The sequence below is a fragment of the Catharus ustulatus genome, chromosome 3 (genome assembly GCF_009819885.2).
Source record: "Catharus ustulatus isolate bCatUst1 chromosome 3, bCatUst1.pri.v2, whole genome shotgun sequence".
Lineage (NCBI taxonomy): Eukaryota > Metazoa > Chordata > Aves > Passeriformes > Turdidae > Catharus > Catharus ustulatus.
Window position 1 is genome coordinate 18664975 of NC_046223.1, and position 22050 is coordinate 18687024.

General features: G+C 46.2%; 1 protein-coding gene and 1 long non-coding RNA gene across 4 annotated transcripts; one reads left to right on the forward strand and one right to left on the reverse strand.

Annotated features, from left to right (window-relative positions):
* The first annotated feature begins 93 nt into the window (after window positions 1-93).
* On the forward strand, window positions 94-9441 carry LOC116994577. 3 transcript variants are annotated; one of them, XR_004417517.1, is made up of 4 exons: window positions 94-557; window positions 4966-5191; window positions 8797-9064; window positions 9209-9441. It is a non-coding gene; the product is annotated as an uncharacterized LOC116994577 (long non-coding RNA). The 3 variants fall into 3 exon arrangements; XR_004417516.1 differs by lacking the exon at window positions 94-557 and adding an exon at window positions 1471-1547; XR_004417515.1 differs by lacking the exon at window positions 94-557 and having other exon boundaries at window positions 4032-5191.
* MIXL1 (Mix paired-like homeobox) lies at window positions 641-1784 on the reverse strand. Its single transcript, XM_033056392.1, has 2 exons — window positions 1497-1784; window positions 641-1417 (listed from the first exon to the last, which is right to left on the reverse strand). Exons 1-2 carry the CDS (start codon window positions 1782-1784, stop codon window positions 1007-1009), a joined length of 699 nt encoding a protein of 232 aa, XP_032912283.1. The 3' UTR covers window positions 641-1006.
* Window positions 9442-22050: the final 12609 nt, after the last annotated feature.

Sequence of the window (22050 nt, forward strand, 5' to 3'; positions counted from 1 at the left end):
TCCTGGGCTTTTGGCTTTCAGGTGCTTTTCTGTAACTTACTGCTTGCTCTGCTAGGCTCTGAAGTAATATTTTGTAAGCAGGAAGAATTGGCCTTATCCTCAAAATACATGCAGAGTTATGTATCCTTCCTCAGTAAATTGAATTAGAGGAGAGACTTCTGTTGTTACTGAATTTGCTGTTCTCAGTGCAGAGCCATTCAGCCCATGATCATGTGAACAGCTTCTGTGTAATCTCTGCCTACAGCTAAAGCACCCTTGCAGTGTCCACAAAATACTCCCATTTCTCTTAGTTTAACATTAACCTTGACTTAAGTGGCAGACTAGAGACTTTTGTCTGTATTACTTAGGCCAGACATTTCCATTTTCATTTAGGGATGGGGATGTTTGTTTAGGGCAGATTTAAGACAAATGCTGACAGAGAAGGTTTCTGTAATCTGTTCTTCAGGTCCCTTTAGGTCTCTCATCGACATCTAAACTGCAGCCACAGCTCTCCAAGATCTGGGAGGAGAACCTGCAGCTGGGATAGCTACCCCTTCTCTACCCCACCGTCAGCCGAGGTAAGAAACCTTGCCCCCTGCACCAGGTACACACACAAGCAGATCCAAAAATGTAAACCTTTATTTTATTTTCCTTGGTCAAAAACCCCGACAGACAATCACTCTTTTCTAAGACCGGCCCCCACCCCCAAAACACAGTGGATTTGGCTTAGCTTTTTGGCTAAAGAAGGTTAAATAGCTATACTAAACATGGTAAGAAAGCTTTAAATACAGTGTAAAAAGATGCCCTCAGCTGATGGAGCCGACCCGTATCTTTCTTAAATAAATAGTTACAATCAGTTACTACCGGATAAAGTGCAACAGTGGCAGAGCAGCAGTGGTGAGGTAGCGCGGTGTGTGGCTGCTCCCCGGCCGAGCAGCGCCCCGCGGCCGGGCTCCGGCGGGCGGGCTTCGCTTCGCTTCGCTGCGCCTTTCACCTGTCCCCGCCCGGGCCGCGTCCGCCGCAGCGCTCAGAGGGCGCGGAAGGCGCCGAGCGCGTTCTCCTCCCACTCCGAGCCCGACTCCGAGTAGCCGCTGGTGTCCTCGGCGTCCGACACGGGCGAGTACTGCCCGCAGAAGGCGCGGCCCGGCGGGAAGGGGCCGGCGGCGCTCCCCGCGAACGGGGCGGGCTCGGCCCCGCAGGGCTGGCCGGGCGGGAAGCCCTCGAAGCCGGCGGGGAAACCGGCGGCCGGCGGCCACGCGTAGGGGGCCGAGCCGTCCTCCGTGCGGGCCACCCCGGACAGGGCGCAGCGGGGCCGCTCCGGGGCGCGCAGGGCGGCGAAGCGCGGCGGCCGCGGGCAGCCCGGCAGCGGAGCGGCGGGGCCGGGCCGGGGCGGGCCCCGCTGGCGGCGGGACTTGGCGCGGCGGTTCTGGAACCACACCTGGGGAGGAGAGAGGGCGGCGGTGAGCGCGGCGGGGCGGCCCCGGCGCGGCAGGCGCGGCGCTGCCCGCGCCCCTCACCTGGATGCGGGACTCGGGGATCTGCGTGGCGTCGGCCAGTTTCTCCCGCAGGTAGATGTCGGGGTACATGGTGTCCTGGAAAACCAGCTCCAGCGTCTCCAGCTGCGCCGCCGTGAAGCTGGTCCGCTTCCGACGCTGCGAGGCCGCCGGCGCCCCCTCCGACGGCTCGGCCGGGGGAAGCGCCCTGAGGGCGGGCGAGGCCGGGCCGGGCCCTCCGCCCCCCGCCCACCGGCCCGCGGGGAAGGCGGGCGGCTCCGCCGGGGGCTCCCCGAAGCGCAGCGCGGCCATGGCAGCGGCAGGAGGGGTCCGGCCGCCCGCCCGCTTTATAGCCGGGGAGGGGGCTCGGCAGGGGCGGGGGTTCGAGGGGGCGGCACGGCCCCGCGGGGAAGGTGAGCGCCGGGCACCCCGCCGGGCCCCGCGCCCCGGGGTGCCCGGCTGGGGCGGCATCCTTGCTTAGGACTCAGTGATGCTCTAGGCGTGCCTGGCGGGGGTGGGTGATGGCTGGCAGGGTTATGGAGTTTGCTTCTTCTAGCTATTGATGTGGAAGTAGGAGCTCTCAAGCTGGTGGCTGTTTTGGCAAGTAATGGATCGTGCATGGTGTGAGACATAAAGCAAACAGAAGTTATCTCTTCCCCTGGCCACGACTTGCTCCACTTGCTGCCAGCTGTGCGGGTGGTGCGCAGCCTCCTGCTGTGCCTGCTGCTGCAAAAACATCTCTTTAAGATGCAAGTTCAATGCACCTGGAGAGCCACAGCAGCTCAGGCAGGGCAGAGGCAGACACTGGTGTCATCACCTTTTCCACCACTTGCTAATGCCTTCACACATCACCCTTGCACATTCCGTGTGCTTCTGCCACAGCTGATTCCCAGATGGAGAGGTCTCATGCTGAAACGCTACCTGCACACCCCAACAACACCAAGACACTTAAAATGGTTTGTCCTCATTTTTTTACTTTTTAAAACTGTCTCCCAAACTCTACAGAAAATGTTAAAATAGTTAAAAACTGGTTTTAGAAGTTTTGTACCTTTGTGCTTTTACATATACAGCAGTCCAGTTGCTTTCATGACTGAAGTTTTTAGGTTGTTCCCAAAATCGTGGGCTGTAGCCTGCAGACAGCAGTCAGAGACATGAGACTTGTACAGTGTTCTCAGTGGGCAGGGTGGTGAGAAAGGACACAGGTGAGTGGTGATTCAGAAAGCACAAGACAGCATTATTTAAGGTTTTTAGTGAAAAATTCATGGAAGGTTGAATCAGCCTGCAGATTCTGTGCAGATATAGAAGATGCCACAGGTGGCAGCAAAACAGTATTATTCCAGATTATATTTACATGATGATTGTTTTATTGTATTTTACATCAAATAATATTCCTGAGAAACATAGCAGAGGTTTGGGGTTTTTTTCTGAAGGATTCAATCCTGCTTGGAGTTATGCCATTATAAGAATATAGTTTCTAGGACTTGGTTAAGGTTGATGAAGTCTGCCAGACAGAGAGCAGGTTTTTGAGGAAATGTGTTTTTTCACACACATGCATGTGATTTTCTTTCAGCAGCAGCCCAGGCTTAAGGAGCTGCTGGCACCACAGGCCCCCCACTGTTCACCCCTGTCCTGATGCCTTCCCTTTAGCTGAGCATGCCAGTCCACACTGTGTGATCAGGGAATTAACCCAAGTTAAATTAACTGTACAGAAACAACAGCTGGGGCTTGTTGGATGGGTTTTTTCAATCCAGATCTGGGATTCCTACCTGTGGGTTACCAATATCCCCAGGATAGCTGTACAAGCAAGAGGACACTGCCAGATGGAGCAGCAGGGAAATGAGGGGATCCCATCTGAGGTGCTTCTACACCTGCCCTACCTGGATCTGTTTCTGAACCAGCAGAGAACAAAACTGAGACAGACTGCCCAAGAGCATGGTGGTTTTTCAGTGTCAGACTTCCCATTAAGACAACTATCAATGTATATTGAGCAGATACTCAGGAAGGAGTGAGTACTGGGAGCTAATAGACCTGTTCCCAACTCATAAATCTGGAAGTGGGCTGACTCTTTGATCTCTGACTGCTGTGACATCCTTCAGGCCAAAAGCCTCCTCGATTCCCTTGCCCTTGATGCTTCCAGAGGTGTTTCAATAACTCTCTCGTGACAGCAGCCAAAATGCTTCCATTGGTGAATAACAGTGAGGCCTCCCAGGCCTGAAAACTTTCATTGGAAGACACAGATGTAACAATTACAGACTTTTTCAAAGTTATAATGGAAGTAAAATTACTTGCACCCACTACATTTTGTGGCATTCCATGTTGTCCATGGATGCAGTGTGGCCAGTGGCTCTGCCGTGTGCAATAGGAAATGCTGTGTGACTGAATTGTGGGCAAAACGGTCTCCATGCCCTTGGTGCAGCCCAGGATTACACACATGGGCCCCAGGGTGTGGGGCTCACACTCAGTCTCTTCATTCCCTGGCTGCAGACAATTGTATTTTCTAGCAGACATTCCTGTGAGTGGATGAGGCCACTGTGAGCAGGTCAGGCTGTGCTGCCTGCCTGCAGGTGCTGATTTCTGCTTACTTCTAGTCTGCCTCAGTTTCCCTGGCTGGGCTGGCTGGCTGTTACCAGCACAGTCATACATCTTGGTGATGAGTTCTTTTCTGCTTAGGAGTGGTATGTGCTTCTGCAAAAGCAAAGCAGCAATTCTAGAGCAAGACCAGAGCCCAGGAATCATTCTCCCTTTCCTACTGCTCAGACCATCACACACTAATTTTGCCCATGGGATCCTCATGGCCACCCTTGTGTATTGGCTTGGTTTGAAACAGATCTAAGGTTGAATAAAAGCAAGAGGGCCAGTACTGACTGTAAAGGAGTGTGCTGTTAGGTGGACATCAAAATGGGAGGCTTCTGCCTCCTCCCAAGCAAGCAGGATGGCATGAAAGACAGCTCTGTGCTTCCTTCTGGCAGTTCTCTCCCAATGCTGGCACACTTCTCCTCAGCTCCCAGAGTATTATCCCACTACTGTCCTAAAAGCTGTGCCTGTGGGGTAGTGCACTGTGCCTCCTGCAGCAAGGAAATAGTGCTGTGTCTGGATCCAGTGGAGTTTCCTTTCCCTGACAAGTAGTTTTGCATCCTGCTGTGCCCCTTGCAGTCTGACAAGGAAGTTTCTGATGCCTTGTAGGTGCCAGCATCTGCATGGAGTCATACCCAGGTAAGGGCTGGAAACACTTAGAAGACATTCAGTTATGTCCCCTCCTGTTTTGCAGACTTGCTTTTATTTGGGTCCTACCAAGGCACAAAGGAAGATTTTATGTCTTGCCTTGAGAAGCAGAAACTGTGACAGAAATCCAGAACTAGCTTGCTTTTTGAAATTAAGATGGCTAAAACTGAGAGAGCTATCTCTAAGGGAAAAGCAGACTGCCTTGTGTTGATATGAAAAATAACAGGCTGCCTCAGAAGCTGTTTACATTGATCTTCACTCTATTTGTCAGGAGAGAAACTTCTTGTGCTTTTGTCTGTGCTGGGAGTGCCTCAGCACTGAGGAAGCTGTGCCAAGAGGACTCACAAAATGAACCTGTACCTGCAATAAAGTGGTTTTGAGCTTCAGCTGGACAACATGCTCTCACATCACTGCTGCCAGCTCTGAGCATCCAGCAAAGATAAGACAGGCTGTGAAACACCAAGATTGTGGAGAAGCAGGGGGACATAGGCCCTGTGGTGAGTTTTCCAGCTAACTGGCTCTTCAGCCTTTTGTATGTAAAGCTGGGGAGGTTCTCTCAGGCTCTTGGGGCTATGAAGTCATCTTTTAAATGTGCAGTTTAAGATCTTGCCTTCTGTGACTTGAGGAACAGGAGCTTGGGAAGTGTCCCAGAATGCATGGCAAGAGTAGGCAGTAGTGTGACACCCAGTTGTCGCTTTGCTGACAAGACAAACACCTCCCTTTAAGTAAGTAACATGTTAGTTATTTAGTTAGCAGTTAGCTCTGCTGCTAGTCCTGGAGGGAATGGGACACCAGAGGTTTTGTCATGCAGAGATTTGTAACCAGCTGTGCAGTCTTGGCTGTGTTCAAACTCCTCTGCCTTGGCAGATGTTGTCAGCCTGTTCCTTGAGACTCTACAGGGACACAGTTTGTCCACAATCTTTTGTCATTTCAGCAAGGTTGCTGTCTTCAACATGAATTTTCTGGTCACTAAACCCGTGACTGAGGTCTTTAGTAGTGGAGATTTAGCAGTCTCCTGTTGACCTGACTAAATTTGCAAAGATTTGGTATTTTGAAGATCTCAATTTCTACATCAATTTTAATTGAAATTGGCCAAAAAGTTCAAATCTTATCACATAATCATAGAAAAGTTTGGGTTGGGAAGGACCTTAAAGATCATCTAGCTCCAACCCCACAGCAATGAGCAGGGACATCTTCCACCAGTCCAGATTGCTCAGAGCCCCATCCAACCTGGCCTTGAGCACTTCCAGGATGGGGCATCCGTAGCTTCTGTGGGCAACCTGTGCCAGTGCCTCACCACCCTCACAGTAAAGAATTTCTTCCTAATATCTAATCTAAACCTATTCTCAGTTTGAAGCAGTTTACCCTTGTGCTGTCATGACATGTCCTTGTAAAAAGTCCCTCTCCATGTATTAGGAGATTGACCAGAAAAAGGGATAGTGGTCACACAAACCTGATTTCATTAGTTTAGAGAAAGTTTAAGAAAAAAATAAAACCACATTTTTGCTGTTAAGACTTTAGTTTAAACTGTCCCTGGATAGCTTGTCCCTGAAGAAGCAATCCCTGGATAATTATCTCACAAATTAAATTAATTGTAGTCCAGACACATTTTTATGGTTGCATATATAACTACATTTGCTCCAGAGTTTCTGCTGGCAGGAAAATACCATATAATTTCCAGCTTCTCTAGCGAGGCCCTGATAGCAAAAGTTGTTAATGCATGCTAGGCTTAGGTTTTGAGGTTTTTTCATTCTGCCTAAGAGGAAATCTTTATAGGAATACTTAATTTCCCTTTGATTGCTGCTAGTCATTGTGACAAAGCTATTTACAACCTCCAAATGCTTTTAGAGGTTTACCAAGTCTTCCCAATGTACAGACACAAAATCTGTATATTGAGGCCCACCCAGGCTTTTAGGTAGAGTTCTGAGATCTTAAAATGATGTCATGTTTTTAATTTAGAGTTGTCATTTTTCTAGTCCTCACAGCTTTAACAAGGAAGAGCTTGTGCAGGGTGGGCTGTATATAGTCCTCACTCTGGCATGGTTTGCAGATGCCTTGAATATATTCCTGAAAGGCCTAAGCTGCCTGTCCATTGTGGATGTGTCCCTGAGAGTCCCTCCTTGGCAGAGTCCTCTAGAGGGAAGAGGGAGCTTGCCTTGCTGGTCAGCCCAGGAGTGTGTTGCCCTCCAGCTGGGGCACAGGGAGGTGGGTACAGCCAGTCAAGGTCAGAAATGGGCCTTGGCCCTGCTCCAGCCTGTCCCAGTGGGCACTGGCTGCCTGGCCACTGGGGAGCAAAAGGGAGATGGTGCTGTCACAGTGTCCTGAGTGTGACCTGTGACCAAGGGGCTGGGATGAACCCCTTTCAGTGCTTTTGTACTGAAAGGGGTGCAAAAGGTACTTGGGGCACTTCTCCCATGTGATGGAGCCCACGGCGTTGGAGAACCAGAACGATGTCAGAGCCTGGTGACATCAATCCCCAGCACAGGTTATTTCAGAACACCAGGCTTGCCCAGCAGCTCTGTGCACAGATCCAGGGTTAAAATAAATGCAATGTGACAAGAGGTTATGTTGTCTCTGAAAGATGCCTGCCTTGCTTGGCTCAGGCCTGATTACCTCTGTATAGGCATGATTTATTTTCCTTTGAAAACTCAGCTGCCGTGTCTCCTTGGTTTTGGCCATGAGGAACTAATAGTATCTTGTGACTTTCACCCTGTGCTTAGGAGGGGGATGTGACTTGGTGGGGTGAGCCATTTCCTGAGAGGTGTGAGACGTGACTTCAAGACCTGGTGGTGCCATTCGTGTATTCTGCTCCCAGGAGTTGATAAGAGCTTCAGACACACAGAGAGCCTTGAAGGAATCGGTGGGGGAGGCGGGGAGGCGTAAAAACCCAGCAAATGCATATGAAAAGATCAAGGGGCTGTATTTGCTAATTCCCAACAGGAACAGATTTGAGGCAAGATGCCCAGGTTCAGAGAGGACCCAGACACAGCAACAGGGCAAGGGCAGAGAACGTCTGATGGCTGGCAGCTGGCTCCCTACCGTCGGAGGGAGAGGAAGATTCAGGATTTGTGAGTGGGAGGGAGATAAGAGAAAATGGTTGGAGTGGGAAGAGGGAAAGGGCAGTAGGAAGAAAGCTACCTGGAGATAGGAGGGGCTGGTTGAAAGAGCAGGGGATATTTAGTGTTGAATTTAAATACACTTAAACCTCAGCTTACCTTTGGGTTTTGAGATACCCCGAGAATGACAGGATGCATGTACCTGACCCTCACCGGTGCTTCTGCAGTGAGAGGGCAGTCCCACCAAGTTAGCTGTGGCAGCAAACCCTAAGCTTAAACAAATCCTTGTTGCAATTTCTCTCTGTGCACTCTCTGATTTTATATTTATATTCATATTTATATTGTGAGAGAACCTAAAGCTTCTATTTAATAGAATTTACTGTATTGTTTTGCTTACTCACGTGCTCTGAACAGGGTCATACCCAACTCTTAGAGATAGTTTCCTTAATGAAGATGTACTGAGAACTGTTGGTGCAGGTGGTTGTGTATACAAAATAACTGTGTTATCCAAACTCCCAATAATGTTTAATTAATTGACTGTGAAAGCAAAGGAATATATCTGCAGATGAAGAAAAAAAGAAAGAAGGAAGAAGATAAGAATACAAGAGCTAAGGAAAAAGCACCATGTTTTCCTCCTTTTCATTCAGCACCTACTTAGGAGAGGCAGCCTGCCAGGGTGCAGCCAGAATATACACACAGAGTAGGGCAGACAGGGGAAGGCAGGGTGATGGATAGCAGAGAGGCCACATCTTCCTCTAACAGCACAGATAGGCTCTAACAGTCCCTTCTCTTCCCTTTTCAGGCTCCTTAGCCTTAGCAGGCAGTGTTAGGGCATTGTTGTCTACCTTTTCTTGGCAGGCTCTTAAAACCTTATCATCATCCCCTGCATGTGGTAAGCTCTTCCTTCTACTCCAACTTAAAATGAGTCACAGGATTCTTTGTTTCTGTCTTGCAGTGTTTGGTATCTGAGAGTGTGAGCTGCTGAAATTAATGGATTTTTATGTAAATGTTACTTTTTTGTTTGTTTGTTTGTTTGTTTGTTACAGCTTGTGTCTCATGGTTATTGAGAAAAGGATCCAAATGTGAAGCAAGTTTTGCTCTGATGGTTCAAAACTGGAAGACAACACACAGAACCAGAATTGTCCTGGTATGGCTGGATACCTGTTACAATATGAACACGAGCCCTTTCTCTGTCCTTGGCTGCCCTGGTGCTATTAAAATCCACCAAGGCTTCCCTCTCTGAGTGGTACTGACTGGAGAATTCTTCATCTGGCTTCCTTATGCTTCCCTGCTTCTTCTCAGGCATGTGCCAAGGTCAGTGCTCTGGCTTCAGTCTAATCATTCATTCTAAATGTTTCCCACCCTCTTTTCTGATCCGTTTTGAAGATGAGGGACTTTTAGTCTCATGTATCGTAACATTTGTTCTTACATTTTTTTCTGGGCTCTTTAATTTCAAAGGTTTTCAAGCCTCTGAAAGTTTGGAAGATTTTCAGGTTTAACACGTGGATGGAACGTGGGAAGTTTCATCTGAGCTGGGGTTTTGCAGTTGATCATTATTAAATCAGCAGTACCACATGATCATAGCTGGGGAGTGCAGTGCCATTTGATGAAGTCATTCTCTTCTGTGCATGAATTGACTCGTATTTCTTTGCTATTTTAAATCAAATTAAAGAGAAGTGCCACGCAACACACTCGGTGGGCATTATTTCTGTGAGTTATTCTGACTTTTGTAAGCCCACAGCACAGTTTTCTGGTGCTTGACTCACACAGAAGCTCCACTCATTTGCACAGAACAGCATCTCCATCCTCCTCCCCCACTATCCATCCCCCTGCCTCAGCCATCCCAGGTAAGTTGTCCAATAGTGTCCTGTGTGTTGGCTCACTCCTCTGGCAAAGCTGCTCTCTGAGGTATGTCCCTTCCTCCAGCCTGCACCACTCCCCTGCTCATTCTCTCACTCCCATTTTACATGACAGCTGTTTTTCTTCCCCTTTAATTCAAGCTCAACTCCTCTGCTTTTATTTCTGGCAGGGTAATTTTTCTATTTGACTTTGGCTCTGTTTGCCAAAGCCGCACCCTTTTCACCTCCTTATTCTGATCCTCTCCTTTGTTGACTAAAGGTCTTTCTCTCCTTCCTTTTATTGGTACTTTTATCTCTTTCTCCATTATCTTTTAGTGATTATTTTGATTCTTACCCCTCTCTTTTGCATATGACCAAGCTTGTTTTGCACATTACTTGGAGGATTTAAGACTTTTCTCCTTGACAGCTTTTCTTCCCTGCCTCTGGAAGGCTCTAAGACACATGGCAAGGAGCAAATACATTTTTTACTCCAGATGAGACAACTGCAATCCAAGATGGAGAGTGACTCCAGGCTGGGATGATCTCTGCAGCCATCTTAGTCATCCCTCCCTCCCATCTTTACAAGACTATGCTTTTCCTCTTTTGCAGTCACATCTTTGCAGCTGGGATACCTCTCTTTTGGTGTTTGAGGTATTTGAGGTAAGAGAAGGTCTAAAGGAATGCTGAGAATTTGCTGCAGGTCTGAGTGATCAAAAAAGGGTGCAGCAGTGTCATAGTGTAGGCTTCTATTTACAGTTCCACTGCTGCTGGCCTCTTTTGTCACCCACTGACAATGCCTGAAATATGGCTGGAGACAAAATATTTATGACAGTGGCTGGAAATTGCAAAGCTAGGCAGGATATCAATCACAGCATCACCTGGGTGTTTTAGATCCTGTGTGTCTTGGTCAGTGCCAGCATAGCAGTGTTCATGTTTTCTGGAATTTCAAAAACATTGTATTTCTCTCAAATTTTGCCAGAATAAGGGCAGAAGTGAGAAGATTTTCCTTTAAAGTAAAAATTTAAATTTAAAGGTATTTCCTTTTATTAATCTCTCTTGGTTGAGCGCTCCTTCCTCTGTGTTTTTTATCAACTAAGGCAGCAAGAGTCCTGGCATGTACAAAGCAGTCCAGGTTTAACAGGGAACCTGCTGCCACTTAAAACCCTAACAGACCAAGGACTGATCCTACCTGCCCACAGAGCTTGATTTTGCATCTCTTCAGCCAAATGGGGATCTTTCCTCTGGCTGCATGGAGCAGACTCCTGCTTTAGGGACCAGGATAATTCCTAAGAGCCATGCAGGTGCCCAACCAAGCAAACCCCCTGCATGTTGCACTCTTTCCTCCTCTACTCAGCCTGACCTCCTTCATTCCAAACAATTCTTGGCACTTCAGATTTCCACAGCAGCAAGTTGCCATTAACAGTGTATAACCAAGTCTGAGCTTGGTTATACCCATCAAATGCCGCTGTAACCTGTGACCCCATTGCTGAAGAGAAGGTGCATGGCACACTGGCAGAGACACACAGGGTTGTTCCTAGAAGATGCCTGTTCCAGAGCTGGATTGGTGCCTGCTTCCTTCTTTCCAGGCCTTCATCTAATCTTGAAGCAGTGCAGCTTCACCAGATTCCTTTGTCTAACCAAAGTGCAAAAGCTGTTTTCAGATGGGAATTTTACTTTGGACCATGTAAAATGTGTAGGCACAAAGAGCTGCAAAAGACCAAGTCATTCATTCCAGGTCTGAGTGAATTCTTTCCTTGTCCACACCTCCCAGGGTCACTTCTCAAATAGTGGCCCATGTATTCAGCAGCTGGAGAAACCATTCACCACATCACACAAAAATAAAGACTTACTCTTTTTTTTTTTTTTTTTTTTTTTTTTTTTTTTTCCCACGACAAAAGGAGAGCCACTCCTGTGAAATCCTCTCCAGATCTGTGGGTCCAGGTTGCTGGTTTTCTCCATGTAGGCATGTAGAAACCATTAATTATGAAAAAATGAACTGCTGTTTGGAGCCTTTGCAGAATAGGGATACTTTAGATCATTGCAATGGTTTTTTTTTTTTCTCTGGGTGGAGTTTGAGCCATTTGGGAGTTGATCATTGAACACTGATATGAATAGGAAGGGGAGCATAACATGAAGAGGACAGCAACAACCCTGAGGCTGGGAGACTTGTGTGGTTGCTGGTGTCATATACTGAAGCAGAAATTCATTTGACAATTTGGAAGGGGAATGCAGTGCTGGTCAGTCCTGGCTACTGTGCTGGGTACGTGCTGATTCGTTTGGCCACGAGGACAATGCATTTTGCAGCAGAGAGGAGGCTTGTGTCTGTGCAGTTCTCAGGAGGAATTGTGCCATCACACCCTACAAACAGTAAACAGTGTCAGATTGTGAAAGGGCTTGTGCCAGTAAGTCTCACCTGTGATGTTTTTGGCAGGCCATCTAACCAACACCCAGAGAAGGCTCACAGACTGGTGATGCACCATCTCCTCTCATTTTGCAGTCTTTCCTGATGAAGGCAGGCTAGATATCCCTTGCTTGGCCCCTTAGAGGGACTTCTTGTCAGGCAGTTGGTCCCTGTAACAGGCAAAGAGTAAGAGATTGACATTTCCACGAGGTCATTTAGCAAAGAGTTCTCAGTCACAGACTCAGAGAGGAACTGCACTGCCTTGTAAAGTTGTGAAAGTAGCCCAGGAAACCCAGGCCATTCACATGGAGCATGCCCAGCTATAGAGTAGTAGAGATACTCAGACACACTCAAGGACAGTGTGGATTTAGACAGTTTGGGGGCTAGACTTGAGTTCTGGATAAGCTTCAGCTTTATTTTCTTAATAGTGAGTACAGTGCAGAGCTCTCTTCCAAAAGCTCAGGAAGCTGCTGATCTAGTCCAGAAAGGGGGCTGGGCATGTGATGCTCCTCTCCAATGATTTTTACTGCACAGTAGCTTTTACTCGGGTTCCAGCAGCATCCTAAGGCACCAGAGATAGCAGTGTAAAAGCTTTTGGTTTGGACAGTCATCCTTGAGGCACTAAGAGAGCTACCTACAGTGAGGTACTACAGCTGTTGGTCACTGCTGACCTGGTACAGATTTGACTGCTGATCCTGAGATGAGAGGTTTCACTCTGTCATTCTTCTCCAGAGGTTTTTGTCCTTCCTAGAAAAAAATATTCAAGCGCCTTTGTAATGGATGCAGGAAAGACAAGCAAACACATCCCCAGGCTTTTACTTCTGTGTTATTGCATTGCTGAGTGTGACCCACTCTCCTCCCAGCAATGCACAGATTTCAGGTTGCATAGGCTGGGTGGAATATATTTTAGAGCAAGACTCTATTTAGCCGTGATGTCAACTGCAGCCAACTATAAAAAGCTCAGTAATGCTCTTTGAAAGTGTAACAGCTGCTGCTCTACACAGTCCCTGGTGTATTACAAGTCCGCCCTACTTCATGTTCACACAACCAAAATAAAATACAATAGCAGTCATTATATAGTTCAAGGAATTTGGGACACAATCTCCCCATAAACCAGGAGGAACTCAAGGTTAGACAAACTGAGTAATTTTGCACGGTTTGCTAACAGAAAGGTGATTTTATCTGGATTTGCAGAATTGACTTGACTTTTTACCACACACAGACTATGTTCAATCAGTGATCCCTACACAGTGACAACAGAGCAGCAAACCTTCCTTTGGGCAGTTCTGCTGGGTGTTGTTCACACACACTTACACTGACCTCTTGCATGGGGGAAGTCCATCAATACGTTACCCAACATATAAAACCCATTTTCATCCTTAACTGGAATATATATGTTTAAAAAATCCACTGACCAGGCCAAAATTTCCCATAAAAGCAGGGATTTAATAATCTAGAGTGAACAGATAGAAGTGAATGACTGTGGAATTACAGTACTTGAAGTCCTGCTGGGCTCAGCTGTGGCTTGGCAGGGCCTGCAGTGGGGACCAGCCATGCTGGGGGACAGCACCCTCCTGCCTCGCAGAGCCTCCAGCTCCTTTCTGCATCCTTGACAGGACTAAACAGTGCAAAGTGGCTGCAATGTTGCAGGCAGGGTGGTTTGGTTTGTAGTGCAGATAGGCCCTTGTAGTGTGGGTGGGGAGCAGCCTGTTCCAAGGGATGTGCAAACTCCTGACAAGGGTTTGGAGCAGCCGTGAGCTCAGCAGTCTGAGAGGAAATGGTTGGCTGCCAAACACGGCTGTTAGCAGAGGTGACAGGACAGTCAGGCACCGTGAGGAATGATTTGGCATCAGCCAAAGCCGTTGGGATGGAAACATGCACACCATGGGATGGGCTTGGCACGTCTCTGAGCGCTGGCTGCACCCAGCTCCCAAGCAGGGATGTTTGATCCATGAGGAAATCGGAGGCACCCAGAAATGAAAGCAACAGAAAGCTGGGGAGGAAGCCAGGGAGCAACCTATCCTTCCCTGAGTCCCTGACGGCTCTCTGAAAACCCCCTCGGGCTCCCCCACCTTGCCAGGGCTCCTGGCTGTTCACTGTGCCGGGGGCTCACAGTGTGAGCAGGAAAAGGACCTGCCTGGGGAGGTGGTTTTTCTACAGATACACATGCAAACACACAGTGTATGCTTGTTTAAACAAAGTGACGCTGAGGAAAGGTGACTTGTGTCAACACACAGAGACTAATTTACATGCTACAGTCAGTAGCAATATAGTGTCAGGTAAGAACTGGCACATTTTTCTTGTCCAGCCAGGTACACATAATGGTATCACATTTGTAGGGGAGATGAATTGCTGTGGAATTAAAGGCTGTGTGTTTTTTTTAAGGGCACCTAGGAAACACGATACTGGAAATCCTTGAACAATCAATAACTTCCCAGCCAGTGCTTCTAACACTCTGCAGATTATTTAAGATTTTCTTCTATCCCTTGACAACTAAGAGCTCAGCTCTTTAGATATTGAGCAGCTTTCACTCTAAACAGAGACAGCTGAAACTTTTTGCAAAGCTTTTCTCTACCTTTGTCTGAGGATTTGTGACAACCAAGTGGTTTCCACACTTCTAGAAGTGAGACTGGTAAATTGTTGGCCATGAGCCCATTTGATTAAAGAAGAGAAGAAACAGTCCTGCAGTCCTAGATGGGTGACAAGATGAAGATGTCTGTCTCATACAATGCCATGGAAACCTCAGGCTCCTGGTGTTCTGACTCTCTGGCTATGATTTTCCACGGTGACCAAGTGATTTATTTAATCCTTTCACTACTTCTTTGTAGTCTTGGATCTTTGAAGTTTCAGGAGGAATCATCAACCAATTCCTGTAACACATTAGAAAGGAACATATTGGGCTGTGTTACTGGGATAAAAAAAAACCTACTTCTCTTCAAAACATGTATTTCCCTCTAATATATTTTACAAGATGAGGAAAACAAGCTCTTTCAAAAAATAAAATTAACTGAAAATTTGGACCCCTTTGCAATGAATGTGATCCTAAAGCTAACATCTTGTTTCTTTCACATGTGGTTATAACAGTTTTTCTTCTTTGGATCTTCATGACTTTCCAGTCCTTCTGAAAGATTTTTCTCCTGTCTCTTAGATGACAATTAGAAAGATGAAAATTTTTAGGTATTTTGTTGTGCATTAGATTACTTGCGTCTAAGTAAGCATTATTCTCATCAAACCAGATCATACCAAATACTCTTACTTATTTCTGTGGGATTTGGGAGTCCTCATCAGGACCAGCCCCTTCCAGAGATAACCACTTAAGCCAGGGGACTGGACTATTCTCTTAAAGTAATCAACAGTGAGATAATTACGTTTTTGCACCCAAAATGTAGCGAGGGGGGTTGGAACAAGGAGCCACTGACCTGCAAGTGGCATTTCACACCACAGTGATAAGGTTCAACCCTCAAAGATTGCTACTGCCCTCTTTTTGGATAGAGAGGATTAGCAAGAACCAGCTGTCTGTCATGGCTAACAGGTTATGAGCACACTACCAGTGATGCCCAGGATTCCATCTGGTGAGGAATTTCCTTCCCCAGGTTTTGATCTAGAAATGTCAGCTGATGCTCCAAATATTAGAGCCTGTTCTGTAGCGGGAAAATACCATTGTTTTGTTGTTGTTTAAAGGCTACTCAAGAATTAGTGATGAGAACTCTGTGGAGGCCTGTAATAAAATCAACACCATGAGATATCCACATAATTTTGATCTTAAGGGCTTCTCTATACTAGAGATATGTTTTTTGGTGTATCTCAGTGATATGTGTGTATAGCTACATCTAAATGAGGGCTTTTATCAGCAAAAGACCCGGGTCTTAACTCACATAATTGCACTGCTAAGGCTCCTTGAGTGCAGCCCAGCTTATAAAGATTCTGCAGGCGGAAGGACGCCAGAGAATTTCTCCTTTCATCATGATAGTGTTTTATCTCAGTGGCCAGTGCTGACATTCTGAGTGTTGTTAACCTCTGCTGCTTTAGGACTGCTGTGTAGGAGCACATCACCACTGAATCAGGCATTCAGATACTTCTCTCCTGGGAATATTGTTCAGGAATCTAGCTGGTGAAATGTACTGACCTTGGTTAAGCTTTTGCTTTGAGAACTACTGCCCTGCTTTTCCCACACATGCCAGCCATCCCAGACCCCACTTAACAAGGTACACTTGGGAGTGGATGACTTCATGATTACTTTAAATTATATGTTAATATGTTGTTCCCCTCTTCATTCAAAGGTTTCATTATCTTGCAGCAAAGCATGTGAAAGGAAAACCATTCATGTATCTCTGTATTTAAGAGAAAAATGTATGATGTCTTCAGCAGAAATTCCTCTCAGTCATCAGCAAGATAGGGACCAGAAGGTGGGTAAATAAACCACAGACAGCTTTAGCTGAAGGGGCTGGGCCAGACTGAGGATGTACCAAACATGACAGTGTTGAAGTTGGTGAAAAGTAAGGGTTTGGCAGCTTAAGCAGATCCTGCCTGCCGTTTCTTTTGCCATCTCCCTCATTCCCACTCCTCTCCTTGCAGCTTTTCACCCTGACAATTGTACTGACTCAGTTTACAGGGCTGGGCTGGGAATCAGATCTGGGAATAAAGCCAGAAGAGAGGGAGAGAGGGAGAAGGGGTATAAAAGGAAGGAGGCTGCATTTCACTGCAAGCCAGTATTGCCACTGAACCCTCCTCAAACCAAAATACAGCCTTCTGCAATGATGGAGAGAGGAGCCACAGCTTTTCCAAAGGAGCTTCTGTAAGCCAAGAGAAGGCACAGTTAACCAGTGCAGCCCCTACACAAACGTAGCTTTGTGACTCTACCTCACAACAAAGGATCTTGCACTACCAAGAAAGGATGTTACTGCTTATCTCCCAAAAAGACTGTCTACTCACAGACAGAGAGAATGGGAAGTCCTGGCTCAAAAGTTTGTTCTGTGCTGTCCATTAGGAAACTGAACTGTAAAGGTTTTAGCTCAAAGTTTCCATTTTTGTTCACTAGCCTCACTCTCCATAATCCGCTCTGATTTTATTATCCTCGGTAAGAAATAAAAAGAAATGAGAGGAAGAAAAGCACTATTGCCACTCTGGTGAGTCCTATGTGATTCTCAGCAGTTCTGCTGTGCAGTACATTTCAGTCTATAGTTGTTACCTCTGTGAGTAACTTCCAAGGTCCACAAAAACCACAAAGGAATGGAAGTCAGTAGATTTGGTCCTGCCAGCCTCTCCACTAGCAGTCCACAAATCAGAGGAGGTTGAAATTGCCTGTTGGAGTGCAGTTCTACTCACACCGAACAAGGGAGATAAAAATACACTTCCTGTACTGAAAAGATGTTCATTAGAGCAGAAGAGCACAGGTAGGGAAGCAAACTATCGAGTGATCTGACTCTGGCAGAACAGCAGGATGGCTGGATGGGCGTGGCTGCTCTTTAAGCTGCAGTTTGGTATTGCAGCTGGGTTATGTACAAGCTGCTTTCTCTCTCTGATTCCCATTTGCTCTGCTTTCCTTGTGTTGCATTTAGTGGCTGTGCAGCCACAGGAAGAATCTGTTCATCTGGCTGACAACAGGGGCAAACCAACCATGCCATAAAAATGAGGAGTTTTCAGCCATATCAGCCAGCTGGATCAACTCACCCTGAAGCCACTCCATTGCTAGACCCAGCGCAAGGGAAAGGGCAGCAAACACAGCTGGGAGCAGCGGCGGAGTGCAACCACTGCTGTTTGGCATTAGCTCATGGATGTAACTGCTGTGCCCAAAGGGACAACCTGCTCCCATCCCCACTTCCCTGCTCTTGCTGCTGCCAGTGGTTTCCCAACCCCTTGGTGAACCAGGCCTGCCCTCCAAGCCAGCAGAGAACTAACCCAGCTGCCTAAAAAGGTGAAGAGGATTGCTGAGAGAACCGAGGAGCTTAAGAGCTGGCAATCAGGATGTTGATGGGAGTGTGTGGTGTATGGCTGGGAGCAGGCCAGAGCTGCAGACATCTCATGAAACCTCATTCTCAATTTAACTCAAAGCAGCACAAATAACCCCAAACAACAACATAAAAAAGTGAGCCACAGCTGAGCAGCTGGAACTAGCAGCATGCTCTCCATTAAAGAGCGCATCTGATAATCAGAGGGACAGGCTTACTGCATGCTTTTGAAAGGTGTGTTATCCTTCTGTTTGCTGAATAGAAGGAGTGATGTGGATAACGCCACATGTTGCACACACAGCCTTGCTCTCACCAAGAGAAAGGCAGGAGGGGCAGAAGTTTGGCAGAGAAATCTCTCTGCCTATCATTTCTCATGCCACTGGATAGCTTGGAGTCTCAAAGGTAGATAAAGAAGAGGACACAGGAAGGAAGAAGTTTATATGTAGCGCAGCACACAACAGGACATGTCTGGAGCTCAGGGTCAGCCATGTGCCACCCCTGTCCTGTTTGGGGACATGTGCTAGTTGAGGTCAGCCCCTGCCACAGAGGTACAGGACATGTTTGAAAAGAGTATCCCTAGGTGCTCTGAATTTGCATGGATAGAAATCATTCTGCTGTTGGTTCAGTTTTTTCTGGGCACATAGCCAAAAGCACAGTTGCTAATTGCATCAATTTCCCTGTTCTCTCTTCTGTAAAATCACTTTATTAGAGGAGTTGGTTAAATTCAGGAAGTGCTCCAATTCCTGGCTGTATCTCATTTGGCAAAGACTTGTAGATAAAAGTGCTGTGCTGCTTCTCCCAGGTCCTGTGCCCGTGAAGGGCGTGCCTGTTTACACAGCTACACCACAGCAGATGCAATCATATCAGTGTGAGATAATGGAACTGGTATCGCCTCATTTATGAGGCTGAACTGCTCTTTTATGCTCACCTGCAGCTGGGATAACTGTGTCCATGCTATGGGATGTTTGTTGCCTCTCAGAATGGGAATATTTAGTGAAGATGGACTTTAGCACATGTATGTTTCCCCAGGAGTCGCTGGAGCACCCTGCCAATAAACCTGATTTCAGCAGGATTTGCTGACATGGCTAAAATGGTATTGCCAAGATCCTAACATCCAATTAACTTATTCTGCACCTCATACAGTAAGTTAGAGAAATTGGAGTGAATGTCACCTTAAATTACTACAGAAATGCAAGGCATTGGAGTGTGATCCTTGAGCTTAAAATGTCCTGAGCATCTAGGGTAACTGAGAATATCTGCTGTGTGTCCACGTACATTAGGGTCACCATGAGCTCCTAAATTTTAAGGAAAGCAACAAGCAGACCAAAAAAAAGAGTAGTTTGGTGATAAATGAAGTTGAGTGGTCACCAAAATGGGAATCATTGGCAGATGATAATGATGATTCTATGATTCATTCTAAGTCCTGGAAAAGATGTTTTCCAACATCCAAAATCAATTTCTATGAAATGACTGTGATCAAGAGAACTATAAGGGTCAAACAAAAATATACTCTTAGTCTGGATTGTATCAGACATAAGCACAAATAAAATTTGTTTTTCTTCATGTTTCTAGCAGAGTTAGGAGTCCACTACATTCTAACAGTGCCCCCCTGGGTGGTTTTACAGTGTCAGTATCAGATCAGCTCCCAACCAAACAGCTTATCTCTGTCCTGTAAGAAAAGGCAGACAGAAAACCTTTAATAAAACCAAAAGAGCTTGAACACTTTCTTCCTTCTGGTCCTGGTTCTATTCAGCCAGTACAACTCTCATGAATAGAAAATGAAGATGGTAAGAAGAGGAATAGGTCTCTCATGTTATGGGAAAAGGTCAATCCCGTTAATACTCACAAAAGCAATTCAATTTCCAAACTTTGAGGAATTTAATTCATCTATTAACCTGGTCACCCTCCCAGAAATACATGTAGTCTTTCCTACCAGGCATTCCACTCCTTCCCAGCTATGGGAGCTCTGGGCTTCTACCATAGCATTAGGGCTGGGAGTGATGGTCACACCCAGTTTATTGAATGTAGGCATTCCTGAGAAACTGATAAAAATATTTCCTGAGCGAGAGATTTGCATTTCTGAGCCCACAGCACAGTGCCAGACCCAGCGGCTCAGAGATGTGCACTTGAGACAATCAAATATTTAGCAGCCATTGCTGCAGCAAACCAGGTTAGGCCACATCTCTCAAAGTGGGGCTCTTCCTCTGTTGGACACCACCACAGGAGTGGGACTCCTCCTGAGGACAGCCAAAGCCACAGGAAGCACACAGCTTTCATCCAGGGCTGTCTGGGAGGAAGGGCTCTGGTACCTGCAAGAGGTTGGCTCCTCACTCTCCCACCAGGATCAGTGGAAGTGCTGTTTGTTTACATGAGGCCAGTGCCCTATGCATGTTTTGATTCTTTACTGTATAACTTCAGTGAATAGGTTGGTACTTCTAACTGTCAAACATTCAGCAGCTTGAATGAAATAATTGATTTATTCTCTATAAATTTTCTAGGTCTACATTTCTTACTGGAGAGCACTGTACTTACAGGACCAGACTCCCTCTCTGGGACTTGTATTTCTTCTGTGTTTCTTTTCCCACGCAGAAGCTGCTGTTCCAAGAAATGAATGAACAATTTACTGGCTGGATTTAGTATTTTCATCCTCTCTGTGAATTAAGCTAAGGGTTTTCTCCAACACATAAATTATTGGGAACTCTTTGTCATAATCATGTGGGAAGTATGTCTCTCTTTACAGGACTGATGAGCAATTCACTGAAGGTGTTGCAAGTCATACTGCATGCCAGGAACAGTCAACTCAAATAACTGCAAATTCAAAATTTTCTTCTAGAAAAATGTTTCATCATTCTTTATTATGTGATCCCAGACCAGGACTTCCTGACTCCTCACAGGATTTGAAGTTCCATTTTTTCCTAAAAAAATGGGAAAAAAAAATGCTATTGCCCTTCCTACACCTGAAGGAAGTTGAGTCAGGCTCTCCAGCTGGGATCTCTCCAAGAGTTTATGGTGCCCTTTGTGGAGGAAGCTGCTCCCCTCGTGCCAGCTCACGTGCATCCTGCATGGCAGAGCGAAGCTGGCACAAGGACAGAGGAATGGCCTCACATTTGCTAAGCACACACTGAGCGTTCACTACAGGACACAGCCTGTCAGGAGATCAATCAATGTTCTGTAATTATTCCAAAATCAGCATCTTGCATTTAGCTTGGTCTCCAAACACACAGGCAAAATAAGGACTGCCTGGTTTCAGGCCTCCCTCCATGAAGCAGAAACACCTCTGGTTTTTAACAGTATAGAAAGTGAGTATTTTCTTCCATTTGGGTGAAACAGAAAATCAATAGGGATCAGTCAGAACTTCAGCCTCTCTTACTCTAAGGATGCATTTTAAGGATAAAGAATTCAGTTTCTTAAAGTAGGAACTATGGATTAAAGTGTAGAATTGATGCCAGAAGAAAATATTTATGACGTGCATACTCCTCAAGCCAAGCAGGAAATGTGTCAGACCAAAACTCTGAAAAGTGAAATTTCAATAGAAGCAATTTATAAATCAACTATTAAATGTTGAAGTGAAGCTGATATGATGCTGAAGTGACAGACCTCTAAGGCAGGGTGCAGGCTTGTATGAGCAGATAAAATCATCTGTTCTGCTGTTAGACTAGTCTGTGAGGTAGCACCAAATAGTCACTACAGAGAACTGTGTGCTCTGGAGAGCTCCAACAACAAAAGGGGATGGCACAGCCTCTTTTTGCAGTCTTTGGCAGGAAAAAACAAACCACATGGTGTTACATTCAATCCTCAATAAACAAAAAATGCTAGTGAAGGGGTTACAAAGGATTTCCAGTCAGTTGCAAAATTTATTTTGAAGTTTACATGACCTATTATCCAAACCAAATTCTGCCCCATGTGTAGTAAACAGTGCCTTGAGTGGCATTGTCTTCCAAGAAATACTAACTGGAAATTAAGTAATTTAATTTAAAGCTTTAAATTTCCTGTCCCTTTCACCCAAAGGATTCTAAGCACTTTGTGAGAAATTTCTACAACATTCCTGAGACAAACAGATGGATCCAAAGCCACTTTGAAGGGCAGATAAGCTAGGCAGTGTGAGAAACTTCA